General features: G+C 41.4%; 1 protein-coding gene across 4 annotated transcripts in view; it reads right to left on the reverse strand.

The window, feature by feature from the left end:
• LOC109566910 (ATP-binding cassette sub-family C member 4) overlaps positions 1 to 20,646 on the reverse strand; it is a 184,461-nt gene that overhangs the window by 43,029 nt on the left and 120,786 nt on the right. For all 4 annotated transcript variants that reach the window (XM_019971636.2, XM_019971635.2, XM_019971634.2 and 1 more), the window contains one exon: positions 11,210 to 11,289. In XM_019971636.2, coding sequence (XP_019827195.2) covers positions 11,210 to 11,289 — 80 coding nt within the window. The remainder of the gene's footprint in view (positions 1 to 11,209; positions 11,290 to 20,646) is intronic.

Genomic DNA, 20,646 nt, shown 5'->3' on the forward strand with positions numbered 1-20,646 from the left:
CACAACAGGGGTAGGTCTTGAAAATCTTGAAAACATGTTAAGCAAAAGAAGGCAGCGCAGAAAAACCTGTACTGTGTTGACTCCATTTATTTTAGGAGCACAAAAGCAGGAAAACTGACACACGCTGACAACAATCTATCACAACCGTTGGTCTGTGGACATTTACTCCAGAGGGCCAGGAGAGATTTTCTGAGGTGAGGAGAATACTCTGAATCGGGTTTTGTGTGCTAATCAAAGGAAGACTAAATCAACAGACCCAAAGCAAGAGTTGCAAGACACAAATGCATCCTGAAACTCACAAGGGGAGAACCACCACAAGATAAATACATTACAATAAATGATGTTCCACAACAGACTGAAGCAATATATCCACACGTAAAATGCTAAGTACAGGGTTTTAACAAAAATCAAGGAAGTTCTTCAGCACACACGCTCTTCATTTTGTTAAGAAAACTCATTGGTAGACAGAATTGAAGAAATGTGCCCAAGAATAGAATATGGAGGACTTCCCTGGTGTAGTGGATAAGAATCAGCCTGCCAATGCAGGGGTTCAATCCCTGGTCGGGGAAGATACCACATGCTAAGGAGCAACTAAGTCCAAGTGCCACAACTACTGAAGCCCGAGTGCTCTACAGCATGATAAACCTGCGCACCCCAACTAAAGAGCAGACTCTGCTCGACGCGCCTAAAGAAAGCCCGTGCATAGCAATGAAGAACCAGTTCAAACAAAAATAATTAAAAAAAAAAAAACAAACAGCACATGGCCCTCAACATGAGTAAGTTATTTGATGTTTGATCATTTCTAAATATAAAGATGGCAAGGAGGGAAAAGTATTGTGAATGACAGCTGTAGTTTTCGAATGGACGTCATCCAATGATGCTACAATGTAAAATTTTATGCTCTAAACACCACCAGGAGGTTTGATAAAAATGGGGTCCTTATTTTTTTCCTTAGGTCTTAATTAGCTTCTTGTTAAACTATAAACATTATCACTGGAGCACACGTGCTGGCACATACAAAAAGCAACACTTGGTTGCCAGCCTGAGAAGGTCCCCGCTGATTAACTGTCACCAGGCTGACGCTGACGGGGCTGATTTCTAGTGTACTATTATGCTGGGAAAAAACCCAACCATCTCATCTTTCGTTAAAAAGAAAGGTAAACAGAGCATATGAGTGGGCTTATGTGAAGTATATTACCTTGATATCAGAAACCCAAGGGTCAAGTGTTTGTAAATATTTCCAGTAACCAATATCATTGATTCTCCCTTCTATTAACAAGGAAACCCACTTTAACTCTGCAGTGTGCATAAATCTCTGGGACTAGCATTTCCAGGGAATATTCGATCCCTGCAAATTCCTAACTAAAACGCTTTTGTTGATTTTAAAAGCGTGAAAATGCTGTGACTCAGTTCAAATGAATGAGTTTACTTTTAAAGAGTCCGTAAAACAGAGATCTTTCAAACAGGGCAAGGCTGCCTAACTAACAATCTCTTTTGTCCAACCAGGATTTGAGGGAGGGGTTGGGGGAAGGGGTCAACACACCACAGAAAAGCTCAAAATGACAAAGTCATTGTTCAGTGAAAGAGGCTGGAATGCTTTCTACACACTTTCCCTGACATCTCTACACAATGAAATGCAAGGGTCAGTGGTACCGAGACAAGTAAAGGCAGTTCCACTCTTTGCTTTTATAAAAGCAAGTGACCCAGCCTATTATGCTGAGTCTCAGGCTTTGTTCTCAATATCCAGATGCAATAGCCTGTTCCTCTACGCTCCCCTCTCTGGAAAGAAATGACTGAGGACACCTCCTTCACTTTTTCTTTTTGGGGGCATTTTCACTTCATAAAACTGCAGTCAGTGCCTTGTGTGTGTGCTGAGGGAATGACAAGGTCCCTGGTGGTCTCACCATGGCCAGCATTGGTGGCTCAAGAGGCCTCAGGATAAGCCCTTTGTGTCCATGAAAGGACCTGAAGAGTCAGTTATTTGAGCCCAGCCGAGCTGTTGTTATGGTGTTTTCTAGGCGGGGCGGGGAGCGGCGGGGAGAGAATAAGGAGTGTGAGGAGGACAGGTTTGGCAATCCAGCTTTCCTCAATAAATTACAGCATTTTGTAGCATGCAAGTTTGCATGCTCAGAGCAGTCTCCCAATTTTTTAGTCTGGATAAATTCAAACTTTATTAATATGCATAAGTTCTTACTGCTCATTTCCACATATTTTGCTATTGGAGGACTTCTTGAAAGTATGTGTGTGTTCCATCCTTTTAATGGAAGTGAGTGTGTGTGAAAGTCGCTCAGTCGTGTCCGACTCTTTGCGACCCCATAGACTATACAGTCCATGGAATTCTCCAGGCCAGAATACTGGAGTGGGTAGCCTTTCCCTTCTCCAGGGGATCTTCCCAACCCAGGGATCGAACCCAGGTCTTTAATGGAAAGAGTTCAGGAATAATTGAGATTCCTTGTTACATGTTACCTGAGATCCTGAAGATTCAGAAATTCTATGGAAATACTTAGCTCTATTCCCCACTGCCCCCCAACCCAATGAGCCTACATTAGAAAGTGTCCATTAGGGCCTTCCCTGGTAGTCCAGTGGGGCTTTCCTAGTGGCTCAGACAGTAAAGAATCTGCCTGCCACGCAAGAGACCTGGGTTCATTCCCTGGGTCAAGAAGACGACCTGCAGAAGGGAATGGCTATCCACTCCTGTATTCTTGCCTGGAGAATTCCATAGACAGAGGAACCTGAGAGATGATACAATCTTTGGGATCGCAAAGAGTTGGACACGATTGAGCAATTAACACTACCTTTCACTTTGGTGTTCTAGTGGTTAAGATTCCTCGATTCCAGTTCAGGGGGTATGGGTTTGATTCCTGATCAGGGCATTAAGATCCCATAGGCTTCAGAGTGCAGCCAAAAAGTTTAAAAATCCATTAAAATCTTCAGGGATTACAAACCTAGAAACACTGTGATACACATTCACGTGGTGATACACATGGGCCTGGAAACTGTGACAATTACTTTAGTGCAACATAATGCATTATTGGATTATTTTTCCTAATTAAAAAATATATGTGGCATTTAAAAAAACTAGCCATTATTTCGGAGAAGGCAATGGAAACCCACTCCAGTACTCTTACCTGGAAAATCCCATGGATGGAGGAGCCTGGTGGGCTACAGTCCATAGGGTCGCTAAGAGTTGGACATGACTGAGCAACTTCACTTTCACGCACTGGAGAAGGCAATGGCAACCCACTCCAGTGTTCTTGCCTTGAGAATCCCAGGGACCAGGAAGCCTGGTTGGGCTGCTGTCTCTGAGGTCGCACAGAGTTGGACACGACTGAAGTGATTTAGCAACTTAGCAGCAGCCATTATCTATCATTTAACATGTAGTTAGATGTTACACCAAGAATTTTATTGACTCCATTATGTCTACAGAACAAGTTTTCTGATATTGGTCATATTATCTCTATTTTATGGAGAAGGAAAGTACAGCTTTTTGGGACAAAGGGAGAGACCTAGGATTCAAGACTGGAAAGGCAGACCTTAGGGTTCCCCACTCCAGCACTTAAAGCTCTTGGCATCATGAATGATTACCAGTTAACATAAAATCTGTATATGCTTCAATATACCCTCAGACCATGAAAACATCAAGTTTGTCCTAGAGATTGAAGAACTCTGCAAAAAAAAAAAAACATTTTCAGGGTTCTCACATCATCAGAATCACACTAAATAGACTTCAGCAAACTGCATTTTTTCATGCTCTATAATGAACAGTCAGTAACTATAATTTCACTGGACAGGCAACTGAAGAATCAAATTAGCAGTGTACAAACTTGTGACTGCCCCTCTGTTAGGATATGAGGATAACAATGCCATCACCTGAGGGAACAGACTGTATTGCAGGGTAGAATCCCGATTAAGAACGGAGGGTTTTCATTAGCCACACCTGACATCATGATCTGGCTGTTCCAAAGATGAACTTGGACAAACCAGTGCCTCTTCCTGTCTTCCCTACCTTGTCAAAACCCCAACATTCTACAAACATTCCAAACCAAATTCCTGTGTTGATGACACAAGTCATCCTATGTTCTGACCCCCACTGGGCCTCTCCATCTCTGTCTCCTCCAGTGACTGATCTCCAACTTCACAATCCAACTATTTACACTATGCCAGCCACACCAACATTCTACACTCTCCTGGGCTCCCTACCCTTTGTGCCTCATCCATCCCTAAATAAAGTTCTGGAAGCCATTCCCAACTCCCCAGGCAGGGTTTCGGAAGATGCTCCCTTAACTGCTGCAATCTAAATAGCTGGCCAACGCTAGAGTAATTCAGAATCTTAATGTTTTGGTATAATTTCGGAGAAGGCAATGGCACGCCACTCCAGTACTCTTGCCTGGAAAATCCCATGGACGGAGGAGCCTGGTGGGCTGCAGTCCATGGGGTCGCTAAGAGTCGGACAAGACTGAGTGACTTCACTTTCACTTTTCACTTTCACACATTGGAGAGGGAAATGGAAACCTACTCCAGTGTTCTTTCCTGGAGATTCCCAGGGACGGGGGAGCCTGGTGGGCTTCCATCTATGGGGTCGCACAGAGTCGGACACGACTGAAGCGACTTAGCAGCAGCAGCAGCAGCATAGGTATCAGTTCAGAGTTTCTCTGTATAAATCCCATCTGTAATGCGTCATCAAGAACATCTACGACAATTGTGAAACTCTCAGCACAGAATTCTCCTTTATTTCTCCAATTCATCCCTCACTCCCACACATCTGCTGTCTCATTAACATATTTTCTATTCAAGCAAAGCCTTTATTTATTAAGACCACCCAGAATATCCAACTTGCCAGACAAACAACTCTTGCACTTGGAATTCACAATTTAACAGTTCCAGTAAGTACTGTCATCTATGAAATTCTAACACCTTTCTATGATATATTAGTCTGTATTTCACTGAAGAAAGTACACTTGATTCCTAAGTAAGCAAACATTCGGGCATTTGAAGGAAAAAAACAAAGGTGTCTGCTGGTCTTAGAGAATTGTGGGCAGGGTAATCTATTCAACACAGTGTTCAAGAAGCAAAGACACAAGAAACAAAGAAATAAAACAAAGCAGGTCTTTCATATAACTACAAAATAGTAAATAAATTCTCTTTAGGGAGTGAGAAGGAATAGGACAAGAAAAAGTATGTAGAATATACACTATAGAAGTAATAAAAATGAAAATTATCAAGTATCTTTCAAGGTTTACCAAATATACCCAAGGATGAGCAGAATCATCAAAAATGAGCTTGAACACACTTGGCACTAACTACATCCTTTAAAAAGAAAACTGAACAACCCGCTAAACACCCCTTGCCATACCTACTCTCAGCTGGTGACTGAAAGAAAAGACTGCTTCCCATTGGGCACTTGGCTTCCAGCCACACCTCCAACCCCACCATCCACAGGGGTCTCATTTGGGATCAAAGGTACCTCCTTGAAGCTCCACCCACCTCCTGACCCAGGACAAGGAGCTGCCTCCAGCTGCACCTCCCCTCCCCGCCCCCCCTCATCTAGTTTGCCTTCCAGGACTTCCTTCTGAAAGTGATGAATTCTTGGAGGGCTCCCTCTCCTTGGGGGGCTGGAGAAGACTCAAGAGGGGAGGGCTTTGTACCTCAAGGACTCAACTCTAACCCTTGTTTGTTGAAGGGAAAGGGGAAAATATCACCCAGCACAACCCCAATCCCCACCCCATCAATACTTCCATAAGCTTCTGAGGTTCAGCCCTGAAAATCATTCACTCTCTCTGGGAAAACTTGGCCTCCTTCACAGACTCAGTGACTATCTGCTCAGTGACAGATATGCAGGTGCCATGCTCATTCCAGGTTTCTCTCTGTTACTTCCAGTTAAGCACAGGATACCTCCACGTGGAGGTCCAGAAACATCAAGGAAGATCTGAGTGTGTAAATCACATTTGGCTCACACGGAAATAAAGCCTTATCCATTCTCCTAAATAGTACACTCTCACAGTAATACATCAAATACGTTTGTATTTGTATTTGATGTACTTGATGACTGTCTCACCATGTAAGACGGGAATTAGTTTCATTCACCTCCATGGCTCAGCTGGTAAAGAATCCGCCTGCAATGCGGGAGACCTGGGTTTGATCCCAAGGTTGGGAAGATCCCCTGGAGAAGGGAGAGGCTACCCATTCCAGTACTGCGGCCTGGATAATTCCATAGACTGTATAGTCCATGGGGTTACAAACAGTCAGAAATGACTGAGCGACTTTCACTTCACTTCGTCCACATTCCAAGCCCTGCCTGTGCCTACTACATGGAACACATTCAGTGAATGAAGACAAGGGCTTTACTTTTTCCATCCCACATCCCTAGGACATAGAAGTCCAATAAAAGACTGCTGAAAACAAACCAAAATGGAAGATATATAGATATGATGTGAGATATGAAATAGGAAGAACTCATTTTATGAAAAAAAACTTCAATGTTTTCCATTATTATATATCTAGTTGCAAACAGAACAATACAAATACTGTTCAGTGCAAACTGAAGACTATAACTGCCCATCAAATGTTATAAATATACTGTATTATTGGAATGATTAAGCATTATTGGAATGATTAACCATTATTGGAATGATTAATCATTATTGGAATGATTAATCACTAAGAATTATTTAATCCTAAATAAAATTAAAATTTAAAATTAAATACGAAAGAAACATTGTAAATATTATGTATGTATGTACCACTAATTAAATTAATCACTGTTAAGAAAATGAGTGGCTATATTTATGTTGCTTGTATTTATGCTGTGCTATTAAAAATATCAGTCATACACTAAGAATGTGAATTTTAATGGACCAGTATTTTGCTTGTTTGTATTTATTCAAATTCAGTATATTCTGAAAGTCAAACCCTTCTTCAAAGAATTCCTTCCATGTTGAAATCTCTCACATGTAAGATATTTAGTTTTAATGAGGGAAGAACACCAAGTTGTGGCTTCATAAATGACTTGGTTTTTTAAAAATACTGTTAGTACTCAAAGCTGTTATGATTTTTGAAAAAGCAAACAAACAAACGAGTTTCAACAACACCTTGATAAACCAGATTCGTGCTGCCAACCACTGGCTAACTTATCTGATAAGCCCACGGCAACCCTGAGGTAACCTACAGACTGTTGTCATTTTGTATAAATTATTTATTTCCTATGATACATCCAAAAACTTCCCTCACTTCTGGCCTTCCCTTCCAGAAGGCCTTGGCAGCCAAAAATTTCTGTTCATTCACTCTTGTTCTGTACCTGTGTCAACTCAGGTTCCTAAATCCCACACGTTAGCCCACAGGGCCTCTGGAATTCTCATGGGAATGCCAGACAGTTGTGAAGCACACTCGTTTTAAAATGAGCTGTGTCACTCATCAGCATGGATATGGATCACTCACTAAAACTAAAAATGAAACAAAAAATAAACCAAAACCCATAAATGTTCACACAAATTCAAACTGAAGTCCAAGGGACAAAGTTAAGGAAATAGTTTCTATCTGCCCAGCAAACTGGTTCACACTTTAAATAGCATTTTCTCATCTTAGTCCCTTTGATAGTGAAATGAATGATAAAATCTGACTTCTGACTTCCTCACTGGAGAATTACCTTTCCTAACCCTTGATGAGGATCCTGTTCTCTGTTTCCTTTCCCCAATTCACCAGCAGCAGACTCAATTATACTACAACCCAATGGTCCATTTTCTGAACTCTTACTTTCAAGACCAACAAAACTGTCATTGTCTTACAGAAAAACTGATGAAGCACACATGCTCTGGATTAAAAAATTCCCATGGATAAGTGTAATTACATTATTTCTATATCTATTTGATTTTAATTCTCCTGTAAGGTATTATCACATGCTTATCAGTAAGAAACAAATGTTAAACATGTCAGTGTTGGTTTGAATATTTCAAAAGTGGAAAGATATCTGAGCTTTGAATTTTGATTTGCATTCTATTTCTTGCTATACATCCTACCAAGTTCTTTCTGGCTCAAGCCTCAGAGATGACATGTAGATCAGGAAGGAGCACAAGATAAAACCAAGGTTAACTTCTTGATATGGAAATTCCCAACCCTTTCTAAACTCAGCTGATGGGCTTAAGAGGACTGGCGTTGTGTGAGTTTCCCTGAGCACAGGGGCAGCTGCTAGTCACTAAGATCCTTACCCTAAGAATCCGATGAGAGGTATTAAAACCCAGCTTCTCCTGAGGTCGGCAGCAGGTTTTGCTAAGGACATTAAAATCAAAGGCAGACAGGAAATTTTCAATCTCAGTTAAGAAGGGGGATGACAAAACTCTTTAGACAAGCTGATGGGCCAGACAAGAGACCTTCCATTTCAGATTCCCATGCACTTGAGAGGATGTTACTGGTCACTGAGATAATACTGAGGATAAGTCAAAGTGGATAAAATGTCCATTCAAAAAATCAAACAATTCCTTAAAAAAAAAAAAAAACTAGATCAACTTAAGAAAAGTCATAAGGTGAGTCAAGCTGATTGTCATTTTGACCTTCCTTTGCTTTAATTCAGGAGCCTATTTAGAAATGTAACGAGTAACCCTCTTCATTCGGCTCAGCTAGCAGAGCTAATAGGGTTCTAATTAATTTCCAGAAGATTGCTGTTATAACTAACAGGTTTTAAACATTTGGTTGATTGGGGAAAATGAATTGAATATAATGTATTTGATTTGGAAAATTAGTTTTCATTCTATGTGCTTACCATAATAGTGTTTATTTTAAGTTTACATGATTCCATTAAGAGTCCCAGATCACACCTCGGAGTTCTTTTCATCATTACAGAGTCCTACCCAACTTTAAAAAAAAAAAATCAATTTACATTTTTTTTTGTTGTTGGCCTTTCATTGAGGTCAGGTTAACTTCATTTTTCTGGCTTTAATAAAAATCTTCTCTTGCTAATACAGCAACAGGCCCAAATACTTCAAAATGATCCCAGTGATACCTCGTCAAAAGCCCACTCATCGAATGCAAATCCTCTGCAGAAAGGCTTCGGCACATAAAGTACGATGAACCAGTTACTGCATTGTTTATTAAGTTTCACTTGATTCCTCCTGACAACCATTTAAACAATGAATGTTGGGAAATGTCCCTCAAAGAATCAACAACAATGGCAGGGATCAGGGCTTTTATATTTAGCTAATACTATTTTTAAAAGGAGAAAATATTTCTTCCTGAAGGGATTATGGCTGCCTTATTAAAGACACCTGCAAACAAAGCAAGTGACAACAGATCTTTATCATAATTGATAACTGAGTCATCTTTTATACAAACACTGCTTTCTTAGAGACAATAATACAGAGATTTACCATTGCTGTTAGATTCAAGAAATCAGCTAATTGGGACTACTGGTATTTAACAATGGTGTGTTCCATCAAGATTAACTGAGACCCTTGTCTCTCAGGTTAAAAAGAAGAACGGTGAGACTAGAATTTTCTCCTCACACCACTGAGAATGTTGGACGCTGACAGCAGGTGGCATCTATCCCTGTTCCTCTCTAGGTCACACTAATATATGTGGTGCATTATCTTTATGAGGACTAATCAACCATGTGCTAAGCACAGAGTGGGCCAATCGGATCTGGAAACCCAATCTTGGCCCGGCTAGCAGTAGCCAAGACACAGAAACTTCCACAAAATCTTCTCAAAGTAATTAACAATCACCCTCACAACACAGGACTCTTTTGGTAAAAAATTGTTTCTGAGGATAACTTATGTAGCCCGGTAGGACTCAAGCATATAAGTCTGCAAAAGCAGTGGGCGGGGGGCAGGCGCGTGGGGAGCAGAATCAGACATCTTTGCAGAAAAAACTAGTTTGCCTCTAAATCACAGCCTATTTCACATTGGTTGACAGTGGCAGCTTTCTCCCATAGGCTACACCTTTACAGCCAGATATTCACTGACACATTGTTTGTGACTTACAGGAATGCCTAGAATAATTTCAGACCAAGTACTGATTTTCCTGACATAGCTAGCTTTCTAAATTATGTACTTCGGACTCCTTTTATAGCAATGGCTCCTGAAGAGACCCTAAGTTTTGATTTAGAGAGCATTTGAACACTGAAATAAAACTGGGGAGTTGGGAGCATCAGCACCAGGCCATAATTGCACATCCTCACCACCACAATTCTCTCCTTCCTGGCCTTAAATGGGATCATGTTAACTGGCACTTAGAGAAAGTGAGAAGGGTTTAAATCCAGGAGTTATTAGCAGCAGCAGCAGCAGCAGCAGCAGTAGCAGCTGGGATTTTAGAAAATATACAGCTTTTTATAAATGCTATATATTTGATGAATCCAAAATAAACACTTGACAAGGTCTCTGTATAGCCTGAATAAGTGAAAAGCAGACAGGGAAAAAACAACAGGGAAAAAATCCCAAATAGCAACCGTACTGAATAAGCAGATGAGAACTGAGATGACCTAACACCATTCTTTAGAACCTCCAAGTTGACAGACAAAACAAAGGCTGGAGAGAAGGTATTTCTGTGGGATTATAGGATTTAAAAAAAAAAAAAAAGACACCTTAAGATACAGCAATCAACATGTTAAAAGAAAAGCTGCCTACACAAACAAAAAAATACATTTTCTGAGATGACTTTGATCCCATACTCAAATTATTGGCTTAAAGGTACTTGCTTTTAAAGGCTTTGTATCTTCCATAACTGCTCTCTATTGTCCTTGTTAAAGTATTATTTTCACCTTATTATTACTAATCTTTTCTTTGTAAGTAACCACACCTAGCTTTATATTAAAAAAAAAAAGTGCAGTAAATATTTGTCCTTTGTGGTAATACAATGCATAATTTAGTTAATCTAGGCTATCTTTCCGTGAGAGATGATTATTTCTATATTATGAAATGCACACAGTAAAGGGAATCCACGCCAGACACCTGGAAGGCAGAAGGAGAACCACTTACCCTGCATGTTGCTGCTGCAGACCAACCTTGACGTGACTGTGTAGCCACTCCTGTCCCAGGTGTTACTCATGTTAACTTACTTAGTCTCCCAGTCACAGCCGCACCTTTCTCTCACAAACATAGCATTTATTTAAGATAACAGGACACATCAGGCTAAAATACCCACCCTCAGCCCCTGAGAAAATGCCTTGAGAAAAAGGTACTCTGCTCTTCCCTGGGAGAACTCTAACAGGACTCTTAAACATTACCTGGATGAAATCAAGATATGTCAGCGGCAGCAAGTCATCCATATGCCCAATGTCTTTGGAGAAACGATTTAAAATTCTTCCTGCAAGAACAGGACACAAGAAATTACTTATTTCCCCAGGCAAGCCCTTTAACAGAAACAATTCATGGACAAATCAAAATAGCATTTTAAATGCATATGTATTTAATATATTAGGGATTCACATGAAATAAGGCAGTGTCAGTGATGAAGAAAAAATATACGATATTACCAAAAGAGAATATCAGGAAGAGTTGAAGGATTGTAGAATATTCCCTCCTTTTCTGTTCATACTATTTAAGGATTCAAGTGCTAGCTTGGTAAATTACAAAGTACATAAACTAATAATCCTAATTGTTACACTAACTATGCTACCAGAATTAATTTTGCTAAGTGATACTGTTTTTTTAAAAAAAGTAATTACAACCTTTCCTCAACTTTTTAGCCTCCAGGATGGTGCAAAAGCACTTTACATTTTGGGAAATTTGGGGTTCTTTCAAGCTGAGCATTTACTATTGGGGTGATAAGCTGTTGCTTTCAGAGGTATACCAGATGTGACAAACACACAGCTCACGTTTCACCATCCAAGATGATCAGAGGGATAGAGGCAGAAAACAGAAATATTACTTGATGCCTAATGACCACTTCCTATCATTGCTTCTATTTCCCTTCTCAGAATCCACCCAAACAGGATATCCTAAAGGCTGCAGGATTGGAAGAGGAGAACTGATTTCTGGTCTTTTTAATGATTACAGTCAAAGAAATTGAAGTAATACACAGAGGTATGCATGCACACACATACATGCACTTGCGCACTCACACACAATGCACAGAGGTATGCATGCGTGCACACACACACACGCAGACCCTATTCTGGGATAGTAGCTCGAGAAGTGCGTTTCTCTATGCCCCTAAATTTCTTTTGTAATAAAGACTCCAGGAAGCCAGCCTGTAGGTAAGATGAGGGACCTCTACCTACACTTCCTGATCTCAGTCACAGGTGACTTTCTCCTGAGGCCCTTCCCACCAGCCACAGCTGGACAATAAATGAGCCGGGGCCGGGGTTCCACTGCCGGGATGAGCCTGCTCCACTGTCCTCCTCAAGGAGCCTGGCTCACCGGAAGCACAAGTGTGCCCACACCAGGAGCTGGAGGCTACTGCACTTGGCCAGGCCAGACCTACACAGGCTGGGCCTCAACTTTCCTATCTCACCCTTAGGAAACACAGACCCAGAAACTGTCTTTTCGTGATACCTTTGTATGCCCCAGTAACAACTTTTCTGAGCCTCTATGAATGCCTGCTTTCATAGAAGGTGAGTCTCAGGATTAAATGGGCTCCTGCTGTTGAAAGAATTAAGTCACAGCGCCGGGTGAGTTAACAGGTGCCCAACCAATAAGGTGAGACATCATGTCACCTGGCAAAGCCCAGCAGGTGCTGCAGGAGGGCCCACTTGGTAAAATGCAGACTCTGATTCAGGAGTGCTGGGGGAGCTAGAGGGTCTGCATTTCCTCCAAGCGGCCCTTCCTGCTGTTTCCCAGGCCACACTTCGATGGGCTCTCTATCAGTTCTGCTTAAGGACCATTAACATCAGATGGGCAATTTCCCCACACATTCTTACTTGTTTTGTGGCCCACCTAGCTATTTTTAAACTTCTCAAAGTATCAATGCCAAACTCAGGAATATACACATCAAAAAAAAAGTTAAAAGATACAGTTTAAATTTTATGACTTCTTCATTGGAAAAACACAGCTTTTTAATGTAGGCAGAATCTGGAAACAAGAGAGTTTGCTATTTGGATTTAAAAACTTGACCCAGCTTTTTGTTTGGTGTCTGTGGGGGCACTTTGTCATCTGATGCTGTGCAGGCTCGTGGGATACACAGGAGGGGACACAGCAGTTAGAGGGACGCGTGACAGCGGGAGCAAGCAGAAGACAAGCAGCGATGACGGAGTCACAGTGTGGCGGGTGACACCAGAGCGGGTGAACTGCAGGGTTAGGCTAACAACTTTTCATGGAGGAAACACAGCCTGAGCGCTTGGGAGGAGGGCAGGGGATGGACTGATGGAGAGAGGAGTTTGTCCAGGTGGGAGGAATGACATGTGTGCGGACTGAGGGGTGAGAAAGGGCAAAAGCAGGGCAAATATTTGCCTCTTTGATGGAAAGGGCATGACCTCAGGAGTGCTAAGATAGGAGAGAGCTGAGTGTGAACAGGAGTGGAGGACGAGTCCAGTCTTAGGGGGCCTGAGCTGAAAAATTCCCTTCAGTCAGAAAGAAGCCTGACTTCTCTTTTCAAAGCCATGGTTGTGAGAAGGACATCCTGAGGAGAAGGCTGGGTGCAGAGAGGAGGGAGGACCAACTTACACGAGTGACCCAGGGGAGTGACAGTCTGAGTGCTCCCAGAAGGTGGCTGAGGACCAGTTCTGTCTCGGCCACTGTTCTCACAGACCAACCCTGCACAGACTCATCAGCGTGCCTGTGGTACACACCACAGCTTGGGCGGCATTTTTTCCTTGAGGTCGTGCCTTGTGGTCACCCCTGCTTGGTTACAGAACACCACCACCACCACATGAGCACCGAAAAGTGCCAGAAACCACGGATGAATCATCTCATCAAAACTCTTGAGAGCAATGTTGTCCCCATTTTACAGAAGAGGCAGTTTAGGCTTAGAGGCAGGAGGAAATTAACTCACTGACATTCGGCTATAAAACAGGTCAAGACTTGCATCCAGGGTTACAGAGACCGAGAAAATTCATGCCATCACATCTACGACATAGAGCTACTTTAGCAGACACATCTAAAAACTCTATTAGGTATCTACTAATAAGAATGGCTGATTCATGTTGATGTATAATGGAAACAAACACAACATTGTAAAGCAATTATCCTCCAGTTAAAAATAAATAAATTAAAAAAAAAAAAAAGAGAGAGAGAGAGAGAATGAGTCAATAAAATTACAGGCAGGGCTGGTGTTAAGGCCAAACTGGCCTCTGTCAGCCCGGCCCCTTCTGACTGGCTAATACATGCTCCACTGGCTGCTGAATGCTTTGAACATTAAAATAGACGAGTTCCTCGGAATTCTCTCCTGGCTAACCATAATTAATGGTTAATATCTCCACCTCTAAATTAAACTGAACAAGTTACTGAAGATTCAATGAATGGAGTAAGAAGTGAATAAGCGCGTGAAAGAATGAATGAACCAGACAGTCTAAGAAAAGTATAACTGATTAAGAAAATTCAGGGCTCGAGAACCCTCTCCAAGCCTCATGCTATCCTGTGACACAGGGCAAGACCCATCACCTACTGTTAACTATGGCATGCACTGACCTTGAAGAAGTAGATACACCTTGCATATTGCCCCAGGAAACCACCTGTAGCAGTCGCCATAAATGTCTTTCTACAGAGAGTAGTTTTTTACATCGCCTAAGCACGGTGGGGGGGAAAGAGGTCAGGAAGCTAGATCAGGCTAGTTCCTTTACCCCTGGATCTTGTGCACATGTCATGTGAGGAGTCTGGCTCACGGCTCATAGAAGGTCAGGACTGGACAGACTAGCGCACAGCAACAGACAGTAAAAAGACGATGGCTCTGAAACACTGTGAGCCTGATAAAAACAATGGAGCATACCCACTGGAAAATGCCTACAGCTTTCATGATTTCTGGGGATTCTTAAACCATGAACCGGGCTTCCCTGGTGGCTTAGATGGTAAAGAGTTTGCCCGCAATGCAGGAGACCCAGGTTTCATCCCTCAGTTGGGAAGATCCCCTTGGGAGGAAATGACAACCCACTCTAGTATTCTTGCCTGGAAAAACCAACGGATAGAGGAGCTTGGCGGGCTACAGTCCATGTGGTTGCAGAGTCGGATAGGACTGAGCAACCTTTACATACATACATACATAAACTATGAACCATAGCAAGTGGGGTGGCCACATTTCTTCTTAGGCAATTAAGAAATGTCAATTCTGAGGGGACAGGACACCACACATCATCACAGGACTCCTCCAATCACAGAAACACACCACTTTGCCTCCAAGGTCTTTTTTCCCGGCACACTGCACCTTTTTCCCGGCACACTGTACCTTGACCAAGTTTCAGGACAAAATGCACAGTTTTCATCTCATACTTCCCGAAGAATGAGAACTGGGGAGTTAAAACACGGAGCAGTCTCGCCTGGGAAACGTGCACCCACAGAAACAAAGGTTAAAAGATCTGTTAATAAAGTCATCTGACCAGGGACATCCCACTTCTTCAAAGGCAAGTATCAGGAAGTTGCCATTCAGAATGCAAAATCAACCCTTCCCTCTCCAATATGCGTACAAGAACTTGTAGTGCTCAGAAATGGGACAGCAGAACATTTGGTGTGAGAACATGACTAAACTTGAAGACAATGCTTCCTCCCACAACCCATCCCATGTAAAGTGACAGAAGGTGAATTGGAGTGGGATCAACCAACACCCAGATCTGATCTTGGTGTATCTATAGTACATCATTTTAATTTCTGGGAACCCCCGACAGTTGTTACACAAATGTGGTTGGGTTGTATTAAGTGTGAGAGCATGGGCCTTTGTTGGGAAGGAAAATGAAACACACAAATGGAGAACACCATTAAAAACAAGGGGATTAAAAAATTATACAAATAAACTTATTTATAAAAAAGAAGTAGCCCCACAGACATAGGGAAGGGGGAAAAGGGATAGACTAGGAGTTTGGGGTTAACAGATACATACTATATAGAAAATAAACAATAAAGAACTACTGTATAGCAGAGGGAGCTACATTTGATATCCTGTAATAACCTGTAATGGGAAAGAATGTGGAAAACTATGGATATATGTATATATGAATAACTGAATCGCTTTGCTGTACATCTAAAATTAATACAACATTGTACATCGATTGCACTTCAATTTTCTTTTTAAAAAAGAGGGGGAAGGGAAAAATCATTTTCAGTACTGTATTCCTTCCTTTAAAAATTAGATACAAGCTGTAAGAAGTGGAAACACTGCTCAAAGAGTTATAATTCTATATAGTGTACTATGAGTTATAAAAAGCTTTTGGATGGGAATTCTCTGGTGGTCTACTGGTTAGAACTCTAGGCTTTCACAGCCAAGGGCACAGGTTCAATCCTTACTCAGGGAACTAAGATCCTGCAAGTCGTGTAGAGGCCAAAAAAGAAAAGGAGGCAGGAGGGAGCATAGGAGACACATTCCCTCTTGGTCAAACATTCCTCACATTAAATTGTGGGCTATTCAAATATCTCACAAACCCTTCTTCCAGTCCAGCTGCCACCCTCTTCACACATCATCTGGTTTGTAAAACCAGTATCTTTCCCTCCATCCTCATTCATCTTGACTTCTTCTGTGATAGCTAATCCCTGTAATGACTTTTAAAAAAGAAAATCATCCTAGGTGCTGGTTTCCGGGATATAACTATTTTTTAATCCCTCTTTTCATTCCCGTGACCTGGCTTGCACCTGCCCCCCTTATATTTGGAACTCTATTCCCCAAAATGGTCATTTCCCACTGGTTCCGCTATCATCTGTTCTCTAAGGACAGTGACACCTGAACCAGAACTGGCCCCGAGTGTCTCTCCATCAGGCTTCCCTGGTAGCTCAGATGGTAAAGAATCTGTTTGCAACAAGGGAGACCTGGGTTCGATCCATGGAGGACAGCATGGCATCCCATTTCAGTATTCTAGCCTGGAGAACCCCCATGGACAAAGGAGCCTGGAAGGCTGCAGTCCATGGGGTCGCAAAGAGTCCTTTCATTGTTGCTGTGTCCAGCCGGTGGAATCTCTACCCTTGGACATCTCACGTGCATGCACACAGTAATACATTATGCAGTGAGGAAGCTGATACATTTGCATAAAATGTTTAACACAGCCCGATGAATATATTAAAGAACTTCAACATAAAAGAAAACCTTTACAGGCTGTATTTTGACTCCTAAAACTTTTGCACATTAAAAGAGAAACTGAAATCCCAATCCATATTGCGTTTTGATACTTTGAGACAGCCCCTCGGCTTTGAGCAACCAGAGGTCAGGCCGTCAGCACTGAAACAGGTACACAGCAAGGACAGAGCCGACTTTCCCAGCGCCAGGCAGGTTTATACATCAAATAACTTAATCAGAACACAAACTGTTCTTAGATTTCTGGGGAGGTAATTAAATACCAATTCAATGCCAATTAATCACAGTCAAATAAGAGTCTGTCAGAGAAGAACTCTATACACATGCAGGCTATTTAATGGTCAAATACTTGGCAGGATCTTAGTTAAACAATGATTCATTAAGCCTCCTCTGCCACACAATGGCCAGGCTGAACTCCAAGTGAAAGAATCGAAACTCTTTTGTTCTCCCATAAAAAGACATCAAATGCCTGTGCACGATATTCTTTCCTTCCTCACTTAGCAGGCAGCTCAATTTGCATGATTCCGGATGTGTTGGGCTGCTCCTGGGCAGAAGGCATCTGTGAGTCTTCCTTGGGTTCTGTGCTCAGTACCAAGGCGAGGTAACTCCCTTCTTCTTCAAGGAAAAGAGCTGGACAGCTGACCAAATTCTGAAAATGTCTGTTCACTCTAAGCAAGGAAAGGACTAAAAGACCCTACCTTCCAGCAAGCAAAAGCAAGCTATGATCTTTTTCTCCCTTGGCATCATACTGCCCACCATAAAAAAAAAAAACCCTGGATACACATAACTGTCCAGGAAAAATATTTGCGTTTTCTGCACCTACCTTATCAATTTGCTTCCTTTAAATTACTTGTCCCTTCAGAAAACAACCACTCATTAAACTCAGACAGCCATTTTAAGTTTGACTTTTCCCTGGGTTTCTTAAGTGGACTCTATCACCTTTCTGCAAGTTCCTTTCTTCCCATGGAGAAAATATCAAAGAAATGGACATTGGTCCATATTTGCTGGGGGTTTTGCCTACACTAGCACTATAAGCATTCCATAGTTTCAGTAACGCTGCTATTTATTAAATGCATAATTTCTGCCCTTCAAAATTATTTGAAAGTGGGGTGAAAAGAGCTTTTATAATGCTGTAAAATTCTACTTGCCTCTTTAGAGAGGGGTTCTTAGGGCAGCTTTATTAAATGTTTTATCATGCTTTAAAAATAAGCAGGACTTCCCTGGTGGTCAAGTGGTTAAGCATCTGCCTGTCAATGCAGGGGATATGGGTTCAATCCCAGGTCCAGGAAGAACCCACATGTTATGCAACAACAAAGCCCATGCACCGAAATTACTGAGAATGTGTACCCTCAGATCGTGCTCCACAAGAGAAGACACCTCAATGACAAGCCTGCTTATCACAACTAGAGAAAGCCCATGTGCAGCAACAAAGACCCAGTGCAAACAAAAATAAATAATAAATAATTTAAAAAATCTTTTGAAACTGAATGAATAAAATTAATTATATTTTTATTTAATAACAAAATATGTACTAGATAGTATTCTTAGAAGGGGAAGTAAAGTCTCATAAAAACTATTTTGAAAGATTATATATATATATATATACACACACACACACACATATATATATTATCTGAACCCCCAGATTGAATTTATGACAACTGACCAAAGACAAATATATGTGACATTGTTTTTCATAAGAAACTTTAACTTATTAGCAGAATGTATTCTAATTCTGCTCATAAATTGAGTGATACAAACAAAATAAAGATGCACTTTTACTGGGTCTCATTGCATATAAAATATCAAATTCACTTGTACACCATTACAATGAATGAAGGCATGCATGCTTATTATTTTAAAAAATACATAACTGAGTCTACAACTGCAAAGTTGTAACACATTAGCAAAAAATAAGTGATTAAAGCATTAAAAATTTGACTGATAATTAAATTATTAAATCTATTTTTGTGATCCCTCAGACATAAAACCCACATTTTTATTTATGTTGCTTTAACAGGACACAGCAGTAACAGCCCTTCATGTGTTTATTTCCATGTAAACTACGACAGATAATGATTTTGTAACAGGGGTGTGAGGGGGGAAGGTCACACTATGTCTGCATATAAACATACCATACCATAGGAAAACAAATTTTCCTGCAAATATAACCAATTTTACAGCCTATCAAAGTGGTGCCAAAAAAAGTAGATTTTTTTGTATTAAAGTGCTGACAGGAGAGAAATGTTCCAGCACTAAATAAAGTACACTGTAACCCAATCATCAAATCAATAAAGTCATTAAAAATATGCTACATTCCTCAAGGAAATGGTGAGTTGAAGGTTAAAAAATATTTGGTCGCCATGGAGAATGTCCCTCCAACACAGCTGACAGTTACTGGTATGGACCCTGTCTTCCCCCTACCCCGTGCCAAAAGTCTGCAGGCTTCTTATCTTTCTTCATGTGTATTTAGCCATGTAACCTGCCAGGCAGCATTTTCAGCTTCATATCGGCATCCTATAAATACAAATAAGAAACTATGCCATTTTTCTTCTTCTTCTTCTATGCCGCAAACTGATGAAATATTACCACGTTTGTAGACTCTTGCAAACAGACACACTATCAAAGGGCAGAAATGTGCTGAGATTATAATATCCATTGATCTAAACTGTCAGCATATAACAACATTCAGGTGGGGTGCTTGCCACCTAAATTAATTTACTACTTAAACAGATTTCTTACACCAAGTCTGTCAGGAGGGATTTTTAACAAAATTGTTAAAAGTGAAAGTGTTAGTCACTCGATCATGTCTGACTCTTTTGTGACCCTGTGGACTACAGCCCACCAGGCTCCTCTGTTCGTGGGATTCTCCAGACAAGAATACTGGAGTGCACAGCCATTCCCTTCTCCAGAGGATCTTTCCAACCTAGGGATTGAACGCTGCACTGCAGGTAGGTTCTTTACCTTCTGAGCCATGAGGGAAGCCCCCAAAAAACTGTAAATAAATCTAAACACGGTTTTCATTTTATCTAATTTTCAAGTGTTGGATTAAACCAAAGAAACCTGCACTTGATCGACCAGGGCACCCTCTTTTCAGGGACCTGTTGTCCAACTGTTTTGCGAGGTGGGACGCAGGCTTGCTGCCACAGAGGAATGATATCGCAATCCACCTCCTATGATTTACTCAGGAAAGTCAGTCAGTCAGTTCAGTCGCTCAGTCTTGTCTGACTCTTTGCAACCCCATGGACTACAGCATGCCAGGCCTCCCTGTCCATCACCAACTCTGAGTTCACTCAAACTCATGTCCATCAAGTCGGTGATGCCTTCCAGCCATCTCATCCTCTGTCGTCCCCTTCTCCTCCTGCCCCCAATCCCTCCCAGCATCAGAGTCTTTTTCAATGAGTCAACTCTTCACATGAGGTGGCCAAAGTATTGGAGTTTCAGCTTCAGCATCAGTCCTTCCAAAGACCACCCAGGACTGATCTCCTTTAGAATGGACTGGTTGGATCTCCTTGC

Source organism: Bos indicus, chromosome 12 (genome assembly GCF_029378745.1).
Source record: "Bos indicus isolate NIAB-ARS_2022 breed Sahiwal x Tharparkar chromosome 12, NIAB-ARS_B.indTharparkar_mat_pri_1.0, whole genome shotgun sequence".
Classification (NCBI taxonomy): domain Eukaryota; kingdom Metazoa; phylum Chordata; class Mammalia; order Artiodactyla; family Bovidae; genus Bos; species Bos indicus.